Source organism: Epinephelus moara, chromosome 10, assembly GCF_006386435.1.
Source record: "Epinephelus moara isolate mb chromosome 10, YSFRI_EMoa_1.0, whole genome shotgun sequence".
Classification (NCBI taxonomy): Eukaryota; Metazoa; Chordata; class Actinopteri; order Perciformes; family Serranidae; genus Epinephelus; species Epinephelus moara.
Window position 1 is genome coordinate 33,768,662 of NC_065515.1, and position 19,866 is coordinate 33,788,527.

Consider the following 19,866-nt stretch of genomic DNA (forward strand, 5'->3'; position numbering starts at 1 on the left):
AGAGGCATAACTGAACATTTGGCACACCAAGCAAGAAAGAGCAGAAGGAGAAGCCATCGCTAACTGTAAAGCTAATGTAGCTACCAAGGCTAGTAACGTGCAAACAACAGCTAAGAGATTAGCGAGAAAGTCGTAGAAAGGAGGAGAGCTATAAGTGCTTAAACAGAACCAGTGTGGGTTAAGACTTGAAGTAGACGTTAAAGCAACGTTAAAGCAACTGAAGTGAGAAAGCAGGCTAGCAGAATTCACCAGAGCAGTACAGAGACGCTGTCACAGAAATTACACAACTCACTTACCGCAATACGTCAGCACGTCAGGTATATATATATATAGACATATACTTTACCATCTTGCAACTATATGAATGAAAATCAGTTCAATACTTTTAGATGTTCTATTCCACTAGATTTACATACCTTTTCAACCCTCCATATGAATATCCGGAGTCTGGTAAAGAATCATGATCAGTTAATTCATTATCTAACATCTCTTGAGCATACTTTTCCAATTATAGCACTTACAGAAACCTGGCTTTCTGAAAACATTAGCAGTTTATGTGAACTTCCCTTGTACAATTCAGTGCACTCTTACAGAGAAAATAAAGTGGGTGGTGGTGTATCTATTTTTATCCACTGTGATTATGAATACAAGATAAGACACGATTTGTGCTTGAATTCTGAAACTGTGCCAGTTGAATCAATTTTCATTGAAATGTTTGTTGAAGCCAAATCATTATAGGTTGTGTGTATCGTCCACCAAATACTGTAATTAGTGAATTCAATGATTGTGTGGCTAATGCAATGGATGTTATTAATAAGGAGGGGAAATTATTGTTCATCTTGGGTGATTTTAATATTAATCTCCTCAAGATGGAAACACACTCAGAAACTGAGGACTTCTTAAGTACTATGTATTCTAATTACTCTTATCCAGTCATAAGTAAACCCACCAGAGTAAATTCAATAAACATAACATTTCAATATTTAAGAAAGAGCTTGAGGAAGTCTCATGGAGTGAAGTGTACAGATGTCCAGATGCTGAATCTGCATACAAGTGTTTTTCTCATTCTCTGAATGTAGTATTTAACAAATGTTTTCCACTTGTGTTACCTGTTAGACCTAAATGTAATAGAGATAATAGCAAACCTTGGTTTACCTCAGGATTATATAAATCTTCAAAGAACAAAAATAAGTTGTATAAGAAGTATTTGTTATCACCAACATCTCTAAATCTAGCATTATATAAAAGCTATAAAAACAGATACAACCACCTTCTGAAACTGGCAAAAAAGAACTATTACTCACAACAATTAAAGGAATTATCAAATAACATCAAATACACATGGCAAATTATCAGCCAGTTGTTGCAAAGAAAGAAAGAAAAAACTGAGTTTCCCTCAAATTTTTCCAATGGTGCTGAATCATTTTCTAATCCCTATGATATTACATGTAAATTTAATGATTTTTTTGCTAATATTGGTGTTTCACTTGCAAAAAAGATTCCTAATATAGAGTGTAATCCTTTAGGTTATATTCATGGTAAATTTCCAATTATGTCTAACTTTATCAAACCTAAACCTGAAGAAATTAAAGAAATAATTACAGGGCTGAAGAATACTGCCGCGGGACACGACGAAATTGGTGCCTTTCTTATAAAAGAAGTAAAAGAGTGTCTTGCAGATCCGTTAACCTATATTTTTTCTGTCTCCATGGATAAGGGTAAAGTTCCTGATGATTTAAAGTTGGCAAAGGTCATTCCTCTATATAACGCTGATGACCCCAATCTTTTTACAAACTACAGACCCATATCAATTTTACCTTGTTTCTCAAAAATCTTAGAAAAACTGGTCTACAAAAGAATTTTTCAGCATCTGGAACTGAATAACATATTATACACGCATCAGTATGGTTTCAGAAAAAATCACTCTTCCTACATGGCCCTGCTCCAGCTGGTAAACAAAATCATATCAGCACAAGATCACAGTGAATATGCATTAGGTATTTTTCTGGACCTGTCCAAAGCATTTGACACTGTAAACCATCATATTTTACTGTCAAAATTAGATAGATATGGTTTTAAAGGACATGCTCTTAGCTGGCTAGGTGATTATCTTAAAAACAGACAGCAATATGTATATTTCAAAAATTGTGTCTCTTGTAAAGCTACCATCCAATGTGGGGTCCCTCAAGGCTCAATTCTTGGACCATTATTATTTCTTATTTATATTAACGATTTGGCTACTGTGTCTAAAGACATTTTACTTATTCTTTTTGCAGATGATACTAATTTAGTGATGTCAAACAGCAATTTTGATTGTCTTATGAGTGAGGCAGATAGGGTTCTCAAAGAATTTTCAAATTGGTTTAAAATAAACAAATTATCTTTGAATGTAAAAAAATCAAATTTTATGATCTTCAGCGGTAAGAGAAAATATAACATAGAAAGTGCATCCTTAAATATAGATGGAAATCAGGTTAAGCAAGTGCATGTTGTGAAGTTTTTAGGAGTTCTAGTTGATGACCAACTCTGTTGGAAAACGCACATTAATTACATTTACACAAAGGCTATGAAATCCCTTGGTATAATTAAGAAAATTCGTTATTTCTTAAACAAGTCTTGTTTGCTGATCCTGTATTATAGTCTTATTTTTCCATATATTAGTTACTGTAACATTGCATGGGGTTCAAACTATTACACTAGTCTTAAGAGGATCTACATGTTACAAAAAAGATTTGTCAGAAGTGCCACTTTTTCAAATGCATTTGCTCCGTCTTTGCCACAATTTCACAAACTTAAGCTCTTAACAATTTATGACATAAACACAATTCAGATTTGTACTTTTTTTTATAAAACCAGATTTAGGGGAGATCTTTTGCCTGAGTGCTTTGAGAATTATTTCACACTGAATTCTGACGTTCATCAATATAGTACCCGGCAAGCCAATTATATACATCTGCCTAAGAATCTCACCACAAGGGGTCAGCTTTTGGTGAAGTATCGTGGTGCAGAGCTGTGGAATTATCATCAACACTTGGTAAATATCTCTCCATCCCTGTCAATATTTAAAAACAATTTAAAACAATTTCTGGTTTCTCTATATTCAAAATGAACTATAAAATTGTTTAGATGCAGAATTAACTTTGCATTTGACTATGGTGATTTGATGATCTTTTGAATGCAGATTAGTGTCACACCTTAAGTGGTACATTTGATTAGTATTTTGTTTCTGTTCTCGATTTTGTTTGTTTCTGATAAATATACAAAACATGTGCACACACACACACACACACACACACACACATACACACAGCATTGATTAGGGACTTTATTAGATGGCATACTTTATGTTTCTTTTCTACTTTATATTTCTATTTTTGGTACTATATTGTATCTTATTGATTATTTTAAAGGCAATTTTAAATCTTTGTCTTTTTGTTTTATTGAATATTTAGGTGAGATAACTTATAACACTTTAAGGAGTTTTTCATCTCACCTGCACAATCTGTTTTTTGTTGTTGTTGTTGTTTTTAAAACCAATTGTTTTAATATTGTGCAAATAAATAATACGAAATACGAAGACATAGAAGTGGTAAAATAAATACTGGCAAAATTGTCATTATATTTGAATATCAGAATTCAGAAAAAAATTCGCCATTTAAGTTAAATTTAACTAACAGCATGAACAACAGTTCCTAAGAGTGATCAATATAGTTGTAAATCAAATGATTTTGACAGCAGACTATTTCTAAGTCTCTTTTGTACAAAGACAATGACACAGAAGTATCCAGTAAATTAACATTTAATTCATTCATTCATCCTGTTGGGGGTCGTAGAGGGCCTGGAGCCTATCCCAGTTGACATTGGGCGAGAGGCGGAGTACACCCTGGACAGGTCGCCAGACTATCGCAGGGCTAACACATAGAGACAGTCAACCAATCACGCTCACATTCACACCTACAGGCAATTTAGAGTCACCAATTAACCTAACCTGCATGTCTTTGGATTGTGGGAGGAAGCTGGAGTACCCGGAGAAAACCAACGCGGACATGGGGAGAAAATGCAAACTCCACACAGAAGGGCTCTCCCCCACCCCAGGTTCGAACCAGGAACCCTTTTGCTGTGAGGCGAAGCACTACCGTGCTTCCCTAAATTAACATTTTCATTCCATAAAACAACTCTGTGATATTTAATAGAAAACTGGCCTCGGGATGTTTTGTACAAAGGACAATGAAGATTCTGAGCCTGTCAAGTTGTGTATTTATGGAATTGTTAGTTATTAACAAAATAATATCCAAAACTACAAGGTAAATCTCTAGTCTCACATTTCACTTTCAAGATAAATGTACAGTTTTAAAGAATATCAATGTCATAAATAGTCAACAGTTGCAGTTTAAAAGAGAGGTGCACTAGGTACAACAACCTTAGAAAAGGTCACTAACAAACTGTTTCTGTGCCAGCACTATTTTGTACAGATAAGTTGGAAAAGTACTCACCCATACAATATTGCAGTGTGTTAAATTAAACTATAATATAATGGTAATAAACACACATTCTGTACAGAACCTCTTATTTTTCTAAGAATGCCAAGAGACCAGCCTGTTCTGTCCAGGAGAGTTTATCATCAGTTGATACCTCTGTATCACTTGCCTGACAGCAGCAGGGTGAACAGACTGTGACTGGGGTTGGCACTGTCTTTTAGTATCCTTGGGCTGTGCACAGGCCTTTCACCAATGTCACTGATGCTCGGTACATGGGTACCAATGATGTTCTGGCTGCTTTATCACTTCATCACTGCTATTATCACCTCCTGCATAGACCTCCTGTCCTGGGCCGTGCACATCCCACAAAGTGTCTGAAATCACTGCTGAGCTCCAGTTATAAAAACAGGAACATCCATCCCTTGCTTCCAAGTCATAAGCACTGTCACCAGCCTCCATCAGGGCATTTCCATGAACAGGGGTGGGTCTGTTTTAATTGCACTGTGTAAAGCTAAGCCATGATGAAGCGTGCTTCCACTAGAGCCTCACAGCAGGTGATAGCCACGTCAGTGACTAGAAAGAAAGCTTTGTGTCAAAGTCTGTTTTCAGGTCACAGAACTTCTGTAGCCTTATTTTACTTTTAGCTGATTTCCTTCAGCTGTATTGGAGCTGGGTTAAGTTACTGCTGATGCAGACCAAATATTTCCTGCTGCTGCTGCCTCACATAAAAAGACTACAGCTGATAAACCAGGAGGGTGCTTTTTGTGAAGACACATGAAATACAGTCAGCAGAGCTTCAACAGTGATGCTCTTCTTAAATAGAAACAGGTCACAACAACATATTCAGTATTATATGGTCAGCAGATCATTTTAAATACTGCAGGGTGGAATAGTGCAAACACAAAATAGCCACAGTGAGCTGAAGAGAGCCTCAGGTGACAGGCTTTAACTGAGGTCTGTGACCAGCACACCTCCATCAAGGTAAACTACTTTAAGCCCAGGGTATGTCAGTGCTTGGAGCATCTCAGGGCAAGTGTTGTACGTGGACCTGTGTCAGAGAGATTGGAAGGTTGTAACCTGTGGGACAACTTAGTCTTGCCGACCGCAGCTAACCCCTGTTGACCCCGCTTGCGAGACTCTACTCACCTCTGTCTGCAGGAGACCAGAGAGAAAGGCATTTTTAAAAGTCTCTTTGTGTTCAGCTCTCATTACTTTATTTTACTGTTTCATGTTCGCTATCAGCCGTATTAGAAGTTGTGTGAAGTTGCTGCTTGAAAACTAAAATTTTCTTTATGTTGCTGCTTCACAAGAAATGTTTTTACATAACAAAATAACATGGGACTTTTATTGTGAAGAATCTGCAGGAAATGGAATGTGTTTGTCATCGAATTAGTGGAACTCTGTTAGCAGCTTTTCTTCAATAAAGGCAGGTCTAATAATACCGCAGGAAGAGTGAAAGAAGTAACAGCCAAATTGGGATGTTTGATGAAGAACTGCAGACAACAGGCTCTTACTGCACCTCTGCAAACCTCTCACCTCCAACAGGTGAACTTCTTTTACCTGCTGTGCTGTGGATAAAAACATGCAGCAAAAATAACAGAGGACTTAAGCCATTCATCAGCCCACTGCTTTTAAATGTCATCACTCAAGACAAGCCGCCATGGGCTAAAGACACACCTTCAAGTTGGTAGCCCTGTTGTAATGGAAATGCAAATCCCTGCAGCACTAGGCTAATGGCCCAAACCAAGCCAAGCCAAGTCAGCCCATGACTGTGGACAAGGGATACAAGAAGGCTGGGCACTCAAAGAGCTAAGCTAATTAAGTAAAACAAGCTATAACCTAGTGGTTATTAGCCAGATAGGTTAAAGTATATTTTGTTTAATGAATCTACATAGTGGTAAATGAGATCAGGTGTGCATACTTGATAGAGTCTTCCTTTTATGTTTAAGTGATGTCCAGTGTTCTCTGTGCCAGAAACGCCATCGCTCCAGCGACTCCACAGCGTCAGGTCGGGACCGAAGCTACAGCACCGACTCAGCTGACATGCTGCCCAGCCGACTAAAGGAAGAATCCTGGCTGCTTGAGATTTCTAGCAACTTCCTCCAGCAGTATGTCCAGTACCTTCAGAGCATGGGCTTCATTCTTGTCCAGGTCCGACCTCAGTCTCCAGCCCGCAGGTCTGTATCTGTGAAAACATTTCATTTTTTTCACTTCAAGTTGTTATTGAATGGCAGTCTGTATTTGGCATGATTTTTGTGGCTTCTTTCTATGATCGACGTAAGCTCAAATGCATGTGAAAACATCCTGCAATACACCATGACGCCATGCCCATCAAATCCTGATGGCAGTGGATAAGGTAGATGAAATTTTAGCTCATTTTCAAGTATTACACTGTTTTTCAAACAACAGCCCAACCTTTTGGTAGGTTTTGGTTTGCTCTTTAAAATACATAAGCTGTCAGACCATTGCCTTTGTAAATGATAGTGTGTGTTATACACTATCACAAAGTGTTTTTCTCATGTATCTGCTCATATTTTGTGTTATTGGGAACAACAATATTAGGCCTCACTAAGGGGCACCATTAATGTAGGGAACAACTCTGGTCCTCGGGGGGGGGGGGACATTATTAATGTTTTAAATTATACTGGTGATACTGTAAAAGAGGGGATACTATTTGTTGTGATCTAGGCACTAGTGCTATGTTTTACACATTGGCACCATTTACTGGGACTTAAGCCTTAACAGGGGCCTGACCTTGCAATAGATCTCCAATTAAAGTATCAAATCGGCTATCGGAAATAATTACTAATTATTAATAATAACTATTGATTATGTTAAATAATATGACTTAATTTACATTCAGTCACCTCGTGGGGCACCACAAAATGATAGCCAGTTAAAGATATCGTCTCATAAAATTCTAACTATGAATTTGGAATTTTTATTAATAATTAAATTAATAACAATAACCAAATGTAATAGTAAAGCCTGAAGGATTTTGGAGTTCTTGACGCAGCAGAGGTTGACTGTTCATTCAATCTTGTGCAACATTAAACAGACGGCAGGTATGATTTCAAAAATTATATTTATTCATAAAGTAAGCAAAGCAAAACCAAAACACACATATTCTAACTAACTAACTAACTATATACAAGCTTGGTGTGTGTGTGAGTGTGAGTGGGAGTGGGAGTGGGAGTGGGAGAGACAGACAGATAGACAGACAGATAGACAGACAGACAGACAGACAGACAGACAGAGATCATTGCATTCGGACCGAATGCAATAATTGGCCAAGCGTCCTGTCTGTCTTTCCCACGTGGAGGCCTCTGACTGACGTAACCACTTGCGTAACATCTAGGCTGGTCCACAGTTCAGGACGAAGAGGTGTGAGCTGCTCGGCAGCTAAGGAGCAAGAAAAAGACTGTCTGAAGGGAGCAGACCTTCTACAGTTGGCTGGTGACATCACAGAGTCACATGTCACTGTAAAAGTCCTGTCCAATCAAGTTTGACAACTGGTCTCACTGAGGTGAGAAATAGCTCTCTTTGTCTGAAGAACAAAGAGCATGCAGAGAAGAGAGGCCTTCACATGTACAGTTTAGATTTTAACAAATGACAAATCATCTGTGGTCCTGTGAATCCCAACAATGTGAAACTTTTCTGCATCTCTGCCATTATCTCAGTCTCCTTTCCTCCTCCATTGCAAGCAGCATTTATCCTTTATCCATTAGTCATCGTATGTGTTTTGATTCTTGTCTGACTTCTGACCTGCTAGCGCTGCTGCCCCATGGCTGATATAAGCAGAACAGATGCAGGGCAGATGCCTGTCCTGCCTGCCTGTCACTTTCTAGGCTCAGATTGTGTGACTCTCTCTGAATTATGTTTTACGGCTTGGCTATGTGTTGTTGGGGCTCCATTTTTCCCTGGGCCCAGACCTCTCTGATTTAACCAGACCCTAACTGTCCCCTGTCCCTCGTCCCACCCCGCTCCGTCTTTTACAGCATTGCCCGGGCCCGTGCTGCCATGCTGAGCTCTATGTCATCGGAAGGGAGGATGTCATTTTCTTATGTAAAGCAAAAGAGTGAGGACAGCCCTAAGGTTAGTGTTCACCTCAGAGATGCAGAAATCTTATTCTCCAAACACACACACACTTGGGGATTGACCCAGGCTGCTAAAGTAACATTGGCCCCTATGCATTTTATATGCCTCATTAAAACTGAGTCTGTGTGTCCTAGAACAGTGCAACATTCTTCCTTTCATTATGTTTTAATCCACTTTTTATTTTAATTTAGTCCCGTCTTGATACCTACACATGAAGTGCATTCAGTTTCTACATATATATTTTTAGAGGTTGAAATTAGTAGTAACAGTAGTAGTAGTCAAGTAAAAACTATTACTACATGCATAATTTTAAAAAAACAATCTGTGCCTACTGTGCAGCAGGAACACCAAATACCAAACATAATACTAAATAAGCATATCTCCATGTGTAAATCAGACGCTGGCTCTGAGTGAAGGGTTGCCACTGGGATATAGTTTGAATTGAGGTGAGGCAGAACACACAGACTGAAGGCAATGCTTTCAGTCAAAGCCAAAAGCTGGGCATCGGAGATGAAGTGAAAATTTGTTGTAGTTCAGGTTGTGAGGTATGGCATTGGACCCGATAAATGGCTGTTCACTGTATATAGTTTCATATATCTTTCTGTATTTTTCACAGTAAACAGTATTTATGCTTCCAATATTGATATCAATGAGAAAAGACTGCAGTGCCTCACTACCTGCTGGGCATTCAGGAAACATGCTGTATTTTTTTTGACAGGTGGTGGTGACCTTTTCATTGCTGCTAACATCAGCAAGAGGTGGCTGAGATTAGAGGTTCCACTCCCTTTGTGGCACACACAGGGTCCGAAATTAACATTGGCCAAGCGCCAAATGTGGGTAGATTTTCCGTTTGGCGAGTAAATCTGGAATGACTATCCGCCACAGTGGCGGGAAAGTGTTTGTACAAAAATAGTCATGTCCTAAAGAAACTATGCTGAGAGTCCCTGCTGCATGATGGTATCTTTAAGGGGTGCACAGCTCTGCTGCCCCTGAGCTGCTCCTGGGCCGTGTGTGTCAGGCACAGACAGACTCACATACACGCGCATCTAAATGGTGGCATGAGACTGACTGTCTGAAATGCTCTGAGTTTTGCGGCACTGTTTACTGTACCAGACTGATCGTCTGATCTGCTAAAATATCACTTGCCGCTGGTCTGCTGCTAGCTAGTGTTGCAGCCATACTACTATACATACTATAAAGGTAATGAAATAATAACACAGAGGCCCGGTAGTCTGAACCAATATGGCCAACTCTTTATTCCTTCCGACATTGTCACTCCACTTAGCTCCACTTTTTTCTTTCACAATAAGAGCCCTGGAAATATACATTGGATCACTACTTAGCATCGTTAGAAATTAACTGTTTTTGTTTACCTACCACTGTAGCTGGTGGTTAGCAAAATCTACCAGCCACTTGAAGGATCACCATTGTTTTTTGGCTGGTGAGTGAAGTACATCTAGCAGCCACTTGCATATTTTAACAGTGTTTGACTGGTGGCTGATGCTAATTTCCAACCCTGCTGCTTACCAGTGGGAACTTATTTACATGCTGAGGCTGTAGTGATGAGTTCATCAATATTATGAAATAATTTTACTTCAGATTTTGATCTGGCCTCTTCTTTAAGTTTTTATTCAGCAAAATGCCTTATTCTCTCAATAAATGTACTCAAACAAATGGATTTTTGAAACAAGAAAAGGCCATTTATTATTTTGGCAGGTTAAAAAAAAACATGCTTGGCCAGTGGATTTTTTCATCTAAATGATAAGAGGAAAATATGGTTTTGCTGTAATTTGTGGTCAACAATGATAGCAGAGTAAAGAGGCCACAGTGAAATAATAGATAATGTTTTACTGGAGTTGATGACAACTATACTCGTAACTGTAAGCAAAATAAAAACTTTGTGAGCCTTTGTGAACACTGGTTCAACAAGCATATATTTGCATAAGCATTTTCTTTTTTTGGTGCTGTTTTCAGTCATCCATCCACTGCCAGTCTTGTTGAAGTTTGTCCTCCCCTAAATAGTGTTTACTGTAGCTGTGCCATCTGCAGTGGGGGATTAGGGCTGAAGTTGGGTTATGGTTAAGTGTAGCAGATATGATTGGTTGGGGTTAATGTAAGGTGAAACGCATAACAGCAGGGAAACAGACTTCGAATTTCACGGATTCTTGTAGATCCAGATGTAGACCCCCACTCCAAAATCAGCCCCTCCTCCCTCTACCAACATCACCCCCTCAACAATCAATCCACAGAGGACAGAATGAATGAGACATAGTGACTAATTCTATGTTCTTCATTCTTTTGAAATGTTGCTCAGTGTTGTGATGTTCTTGTATTTAGATATTAGATGCATTTGAGTTTATGTTGTGACTGTGCTGTTGTAATCAATGCTGGTGCTGCTGTAGAAGCAATGTTTTTTTTCTATTCTAATTCTGTTCAGAATATATTCTTTTAACAGTACCTATCCCTACTCACAAAATTGGTTGAGGGTTTAATTAGAAATTAAATAAGAGCTCAAAAATATCAGCAACATGGCTTAGAAACCAGCTGTATGTGCCTCTAAAACACCTATATTAGACAAATGCTGATTGTATGGTTGTTTTGTAAATGAACCTTGCAGGCTACAGCGTCTGGAACCACCGCATATCACCTCCAGAGGGCGTTGCCAGGGGGGATCGTGTTGATGGAGCTGGCTTTTCAGGTGAGATCAGGATCATTAAGGACACTCAGAATCACCATGCTCACTGACATATTGGCTAACATCACAAAGGTATAATTCTGTTGGTCCCTTTTAATGTTAAGCACATTTGGTACAGGTCCTGTATGTTTATATGCAATGCAAAAAGTTTCCGGAGCATACTAAAGATTTCTCACAATGACTTCTTCCAGACAGCCATTGGTGTCAGTGTATGACATTGCAATATAAAGGTCAACCATCACAGACTCCATAAATCCTTTCAAAATGGTTTTTAAACGGGGCGTCAGTAGCGTAGTAGATAGTGCCGGTGCCCCATGTACGGAGGCATTGCCTCGCTGCAGCGGCCGCAGGTTCGAGTCCGGCTTGCGGCCCTTTGCTGCATGTCAGTCCCCACTCTCTCTCTGTCTCCCCGTTTCACTCTCTGTCCTGTCAATAAAGGCAAAAAGCCCATAAAAAAAATCTTTAAAAAAAAAAAAAAAAGGTTTTTAAACAATTTGGAGTGGGCAGACACACCTCTTCCACCATCATCCTTAACACAGGACCACCCCAGGGCTGCATTTTGAGCCCCCTGCCTTACACTTCAGACTCCAACACCATTTGCTGTGGTGGGCCTGATCACAGATAACAATGAAAAGGCCTACCTGAAAGAAGTAGAGGACCTGACTTAGAAGATGACAGTGGACTTTGGGAAGAAGCCAAGGAACTACACCCCCTTTAACATCAATGGAACCTCAGTAGAGAGTGTGGATAGCTTCAAATACCTTGGTGTCCACATCACTCTGGGCCTCACCACGGAACTGTAAACTGACTCAGAGGTGAAAAAAGTAAGGCAGAGACTGATTTACCTCAGATACCTGAGAAAATTTTGGATATCCCCTCACATACTTAGGAATTTCTACTCCTGCATCACTGCCTAGTCCAGAGACATCACCGAACAGGACAGCAAGGCAATTCGAAGACTGGGTCGTTTATCTGAACATACAATAGGCTCTGCTCTGCCCTGCATAAAGGGTGTTAGAATAAGGCCAGGTGAATAAAGCTGTTACTTGAAACTGTCGCTGCAGATTGCTAGCTGGCTGCAGAGCTCAGGGCCGCAGCCCTTCCAGTGTGACCAGCCCAACTGGTCAACATGGGCACTGAAAGTATGCAGGCTGTACTCCATGGGAAATCAACACGTTTTGCGGTGCTTCTGTGTATAATGTGAATCCAGCATGAAACTGCCCAATCATATATCCACTACTCCAGTCTCTTAAATGCACGAAGGAGCTGACATTTAGTGAAATTGTATGTATATAATTTCATGTGACACATAATGTGACTGAACAAGCCAGCTGAAGGATAGCATCTGGTTGCCATGGAGACAACTGAATCAATTCACAAAGCGTAAATTAAAAACATCATGCTGCTGTCGAGTGACACTCATCAGAAGTGACCATAAGTCAGGCTTAAGAATCTACAGCCATACTAGCAGCTCTGTGAGGCGGTACTTAGAGGCACACTGGTGCTTTGAGCTAAGTGCTAACATCATCATGCTAAAATGCTCACAATGGCAATGCTGACATGCTTATGTTTAGCAGGTAATGTTTGCCACGTTTACCATTTTAGTCCAGTCACCATTTGCAAGTAGCACTGAACAAAGTACAGCCGAGGCTGATGGGAATGTTATTAATTTAGCATCTTCTGGTCATAAACCAAAATATTGGACCCTTTAAAATATTGACCTGCTGGTGGCACTAGATGAAAAGTCAGAAACAGCCACACCTTTCTGGATCCTCAGCCCCAGTTTGATGTGCGGACTTTCTGTAAACAATTAGTAGTTGCCAAGCCCATACTGAGATATTCACTAATTTAATTTTCTCAGACTTGACAAAGCTCCTGCAAAGCCACAGAGAACATAATACCACTGTTTTTATTAAGCTGAGACAAGTAAAATTAGGCAAAGGGTTAATTTTGACCAGAGGATATTGATGGGATCAGAGGTAATGTTTGATTACATTCTCATGTTGTCACAGTACAGTAAGCCAGGATGCTTTTCTGGTCATATTTCCAAGCAAACATCACAATTATTTGTCTAGTGTCTTGTGTGGCCAGAGCCATTATATTTTTAGGTTGTCCATCCTTCCATCCATCCCATCCTTGTGATTGCTATCTCAAGAATACCTTGAGGGAATTTCTTCAAATTTGGCACATACCTTCACTTGAGGTACTCAGTGATGAACTGATTAGATTTTGGTGGTCATAGGTCAAAGGTCAAGGTCTGTGTGACCTTATCTGTCTCATTCTTGTGAACATGATATCTCAAGAATACCTTGAGGGTTTTCTTCAAATTTGGCACAAATGTTCACTTGATTTTAGTGATAAACTGATGGTGGTCGCAGGTCAAAGGTCAAAGGACAAAGGTCACTGTGACCTTGACTGTCTGATTGTTGTGAATGCGAATATCTCAAGAGCAACTTAAGGGAATTTCTTTATACTTGACACTTATTTCCACTTGGACTGAAGAATAAACTGATTAGAATTTTGTGGTTGATGGTCAAAGGTCAAGGTCAGTGTGACCTCACAAAATATGTTTTTGGCCATAACTCAAGAATTCATATACTAATTATGACAAAACTTCACACAAATCTCTAATAGGATAAAATAATGAACTGATGACATTTTATATCCAAAAGGTCAAAGGTCAACTTTACTGTGACATCATAATGTTCTTCATAAAACACTTTTCTGGACATTACTCAACATTATATTTCAAGAACAGAAGGGGAGACATTTGGTCAGATACTGAATTAGTGACACTAATCTTGGGTGTCCATCTTGAAATTGTGCTGATTGTATTGATCTTCTGTGCTGGGGAAGGAAGATGTGTGTGAAGCATCCATGTTTTCAGACATGGATGTGAACTGTTAGAGAAACTTGACTGGTGTGTGAAGGCATGCAAACACAATGCGGTAATTCTAGTTTCTTGGAAAGATAATCATGTGCTCCTCGTGTGTCCTCTCCTTCTGCCAGGGGTGTTACTTCTGTGTGAAGCAGTATGCGCTGGAGTGCTCCCGCATACCCATGGGCCAGACAGTCAACTCCCAGGTAAATGATTGACAGAAATCTGTACTGCTATGTGGACACACAACACTAAGCTGGTCCTTTCTTCTGTGGGATCATGCTTTTGGCATGACAGAGAGCAAGAATAACAAAAGAAAATGGACAGGGTTCAAATGGATCCTTGAAATCATGAAAGTTTGTGAATTTAAGGGGTAGATATCAAGGCCTTGAAATAGTTTGAAAATAGACATAAATAGACATGGGTCATTGAAAGCGCTTGAATTTTGATATTTTGTGCAAGAATAGAAATTGAATCTCTTCTGATATTGTCTGCCATCACTGTAACACAGCACAGTTGAGAAGTGCTCACACATTCAAGCCCCTCTCTCTTTAATTGTTGTCTGTGAGTTTCTGTGAAGCCTGCTACATTTCATTATAAAGATCATTACATCACAATTCTCATCACATTACATAAGAATGGCAAGTTTTAGCCATCATGATGCCAGAATAAACAGCAGGGTTTGTAAGACTAAGCACAGTGCCAAATGAAATGAAAGACTACCCTGAGACACATTTTGCTGCCATTTCTGGTTGCACTGCTTCTGTCTTCCTGTCCACTTTCTGTCGGAGTTTCACCATGGGTAGGGATCAGGTCCTCCCCACACACACACACACACACACACACACACACACACACACACACACACACACACACACACACACACACACTCTCACATAGACACATTTTGTTTTATTTGTTTTGGATATTTAATTTTTTTTTCACATTCCAAGTCAAATATCTGAATATTCTTTGTTCTTTGAAAGGGTGTACTTGTCGCACATAATCATGGTAATCTCTGATGTTGAATTTATGAATCTGAGCTGGTGTTGTGTGTTTTTGGTTTGTTTGTTCCTATTACTTAGTCCTTTGTACTTTCTCTCTGTCTCTCTCTCCTGTTGATTGCATAATTCATGTTCTAGTTATTGGAAAAGTTTAAATTACAATAACTCTATTGTGTGTTCTATGCATAAAGCTGCAATTTGTGTTTTCTACACATTGTCAGAGGTGCAAATTGTCACATCTCTGATTCTGCATTTTTGTAGGATTTTAAGCTTTTCAGATTTAACTCTGATCTTATCTGCCAACACCCCACGTCATAATTTCCTGTTTTCAGCCCTGGTTCTATACTACTGTGGGTGATCTTCACAAAGTGTTTACATTCTCTCCCACCTGTGACTGATCCATTTTCAGATTTTAGGACCAGATCACTTTGATGTGACAAAGGCAGAGAAGGGTGTTTTAAAAAATGTCAGTGATGTCATGGCATTTGTTTCTCTCTCTCTCTGGTGTCAAAATGTCTACAAAGTAACAGATTGACTGTCAGAACAGAGACAGTGGCTTTATACACAGCAAGAGGGGGGGTTAGGGTTTAAGTGGCGAGAAATGAAGAAAGGATGCATTCATTACAGCTATTGTGTGTGCTCAGGAGGTCCTTGAAGGAACAATCAGTGTGTCTCAAATCACATATTTCTGTACTAAACATACACGTTTTGAGTGCACTAGTGTACTAAGTGTGTTCACACTGCATAGGGCAGGAAAATGCAGTTTACTACTGGCGCACTCAAAGCCTGTTAGTTACACATGTTTTTTGTACTAAGTATCAATACTGTTAGAAGCCGTCAGTAATGTTTGTTATGTCTGTAATGATTTGGTACTGCAAACAAAAATGCAAGGGCTAATGTTAGCTTGGTAGTAGAAGTAGGTCAACGTAGGTCACAGCAGCAGTCACACAATGAGATGGTCATCCCAAATTTCTGACACTGTCAGAATTTTAACCCGAGCTGTCTTTGATCCATCCTTGAAACTCTCTCATTGTGTAACGTAGGACCACCATTTTAGAGCCACAACCAAAGATACCGCTATGTTTCTTTTACATTGTTCATCTTTTGTGGGGGGTCCCCCTAATATAATGGTAGGGAAAACACTGCCACCATTTTGATCTAATAACATTGTAGAGCAGCTGTCATGCTACTTCACGCTGGTTTAATGCATTGTAGTTTTTGTAGCCTCCTGGACTGTCCCAGTCCTACATCTAACCTTTTTACATGTGCCAGAACAAAAAAATTTAGGCTCTAATCAGCCACACTGGTACCTAGAAGGCTATTAAAGAAATCAAGGAAGGGTTGCCCTGACTACGGTATCTTAGCTCCTCTAGTTTTAAATGTGATGTTACATCTCTGACCCACCGGGCATGTGAGGGTGGAGTCCTGTCCTTCCACTTAAGAAGAATAAGCCGGCGAGCCAGAAGAGAGGCAAATGCCAGGGGGTTAGATTGGTTGCTTGTAAGGGACACCCCCTCTGGGCTCGCTACAGCAAACACAGCAGTAATGGGATTCGGTGGTATCTTACAGCAATACATCTGTGAAAGAGTTTCAAATACAGAGGACCAAAATGGGGCAATTGACCAGCAGGAGAAAAACATATGATACAGAGTAGCAGGGGCGGTAATGACACCTCTAGCAGATAGGATCGACCTCAGGGTACAACCTGGCGAGCCTGCTTCTGCATAGGTGTAGGCGATGAAGCACCTTAATTGAATTACACCGTGTCTCACATAAAAAGAAGATTTATGTATTCTCTCAATCGCATACTGCTAGGTTCTACACGATACCATCATCCCAAATTCCTCCTCCCAGGTGCATTTGAGATGATTAAGAGAGGGGCTAGAAATATCTTGAACCATACTATACAGCTTAGAAACACTGCCTTCTTGATACGGGTTAAGGCTAAAGCAGTTTTCCATCCACCCCTCTGGTGGGGGCACTGGAAAGGAGGAGAAATGCTTTTGAGCGTAGTCTCTAATCTGGTAATATCTAAAATAATGGTTCTTTGGGATGTTATATTCTTTAACTAGATATTCAAAGGAAACAAATGCACCATTTCGGAAGAGGTCAGCTACACATTTCAGGTCTTTTTGGTACCACAGATGAAACGCAAAATCCAACAGGGCGGGCATAAAAGCACGGTTGCGGACTATGGGGGTGGACAGAACCATGTGTTTAAATCCAAAGTGTGTCCTGAACTGTGACCATATCTTAAGAGAGCTACTAACCACTGGATTATTTGAGTGATATTTTTTACTGAGTGGCAGAGCAGCACATAACAGGGAGGCCAGGTCTAGTGGTTCACGTGAATGCCGTTCCATACTGGACCAAACAGGTCCGTTCCCATCCCTAAAATGAGACATCCAAAATGTAATTTTGTGGATATTCGCAGCCCAGTAGTAGTCAAAAAATTAGGAAGTGAGAGCCCCCCCTCTCACTTCCATGGGGCGGCAGTAGCTCAGTCCATAGGGACTTGGGTTGGGAACCGGAGGGTCGCCTGTTCAAGTCCCCGTCCGGACCAAAAATGTGGAGCGTGGACTGGTAGCTGGAGAGGTGCCAGTTCACCTCCTGGGCACTGCCGAGGTGCCCCTGAGCAAGGCACCGAACCCCCCAACTGCTCGGAGCGCCTGTCATGGGCAGCCCACTCTGACATCTCTCCATTTAGTGCATGTATAGGTCCAGTTTGTGCATGTGTGTGTTCGGACCTGTGTGTAATTGACAACAGAGTGTAAAATTGAATTTCCCCTCGGGGATTAATAAAGTATATAAAATTTAAAAAAAAAAAAAATTAAAAAAAAATTCCATCTCTCTAAAAATGATTTATGAAAGTGAGGAATTTTCTTATTCCAAATAAATGTGGTAACATGCTTATCCAACTCCTTAAAGGAGAATTTTGGGAGAAAAACAGGAATTGACTGAAAGTAGTACAGCATTCTTGGCATGATTACCATTTTAATGGAGTTTACCCTGCCTGCAAGTGAGATGGGACGCCCAGCGTTTGAGGTCCTCTTTCGCCTTTTCAAGGGCTGGCTGCAGATTCTTTTTGAACAGTTCTTTAAATTCCCATGTTACAGGTACCCCCAGGTAAGTAAATGAGTCAGTAACTACTTTGAAGGGAAACTGAGTATAGGAGAGTTCCAATGCCATTGTATTAAACGGGAAAAGTAAGGTTTTGATTAAATTGATTTTGTATCCAGATGCAGAGCCAAAGGACGCAATTGTATCAAGTGCAGTTGGAATTGACCCCCCCCTTTAATACCCGTGGAGTTAACCTGTCCTGACCTGTTTAGTTTAGTTTAGTTAGTTAACTGTTAATAAAACCATTTCACATATGAAGCCCTCGTCTTGCCAATTGGATATTATTCCCACATCTTTTTTAAAGGAGATGTTAGAAACCATTGGTCCTACCGTCCTTTCCATTTTAAATAACTCCTTAGTCTCCAGTGTTTTTCCCTCGTCTTTTAAGCATGCTTTAATCCAACCTCTTTTAAAGAAACCTGGTCTTGATCCTCATCTTCTTGTTAATTACAGACCCATCTCAAAATTATCCTTTTTATCAAAGATTTTAGAGAAACTGATCTCCACTCAGCTCCTTACTCATTTGAGTAACAACAGTTTATTTGAAAAGTTCCAATCTGGCTTTAGAGCCCACCATCGCACTGAGACTGCCTTGGTTAAGGTTACAAATGATCTTCTTTTAACTCTAGATGCTGGTGACTCCTCAATTCTGGTTCTCCTAGATTTAAGTGCAGCCTTTGACACGGTGGACCACGCCATACTTTTGAACCGGTTAGAGTCCTTGGTAGGTCTAGGTGGCACTGCCCTTAATTTGCTCTGTTCCTACCTCTCAGAGAGAACCCTTTCCGTTGTTATTGGCAATGCCTCATCATCATCTGCCCATCTCTCCTGTGGTGTCCCACAAGGATCTATCCATGGCCCTTAATTAGTTTTAATATATATGCTCCCTCTTGGTCAGGTTATCCACAAACACAACATTCAGTTTATGCTGACGACACCCAGCTTTATGTCCCACTTAAATCCTCCAACCCCAGTTGTCTTGCTTCCCTCACGGCCTGTCTTGTCGACATCCAATGCTGGATGTCCCAAAACTTCCTTCAACTCAGCACTGACAAATCAGAGGTTCTTTTGTTTGGCCCCCTCAGTTCGAGATCCCATTTCCAAAACAGTCTTGGCTCTCTGGCTGTGAATGCTAAGATGTTGCAAGAAATCTCTGTGTTTTATTTGATTCTAATCTTTGTTTTGAGGCCCATATTAAGAAAACAGTGCAATCTTCTTTTATGCACGTAAGAAACATTTCTAAAATTAGATCGTTTTTATCTTTCCATGACCTCAACAAAATTGGGGCGGCAGCAGCTTAGTCCATAGGGACTTGGATTGGGAACCGGAAGGTCGCCTGTTCGAGTCCCCATCTGGACCAAATATGGAGCGTGGACTGGTGGCTGGAGAGGTGCCAGTTTAGGTCCTGTTTGTGCATGTGTGTGTCTTTCGGACCTGTGTGTTAATGACAAAAAAAAGAGTGAAAAAATTGAATTTCCCCTCAGGGGGATTAATAAAGTACATAAAATTAAAAAAAAAAAAAAAATTATAAATGCCCTTGTGTCCTCCGCTTAGACTACTGCAACGCCCTCTACCACCTGTCTTAGCCAGAGT

General features: G+C 40.1%; 1 protein-coding gene across 7 annotated transcripts in view; it reads left to right on the forward strand.

The window, feature by feature from the left end:
- The window catches only part of szt2 (SZT2 subunit of KICSTOR complex), a 442,490-nt gene that overhangs the window by 393,059 nt on the left and 29,565 nt on the right, over nt 1–19,866 (forward strand). For all 7 annotated transcript variants that reach the window (XM_050055637.1, XM_050055638.1, XM_050055644.1 and 4 more), the window contains 4 exons: nt 6,453–6,655; nt 8,477–8,573; nt 11,194–11,274; nt 14,281–14,355. In XM_050055637.1, coding sequence (XP_049911594.1) covers nt 6,453–6,655; nt 8,477–8,573; nt 11,194–11,274; nt 14,281–14,355 — 456 coding nt within the window. The remainder of the gene's footprint in view (nt 1–6,452; nt 6,656–8,476; nt 8,574–11,193; nt 11,275–14,280; nt 14,356–19,866) is intronic.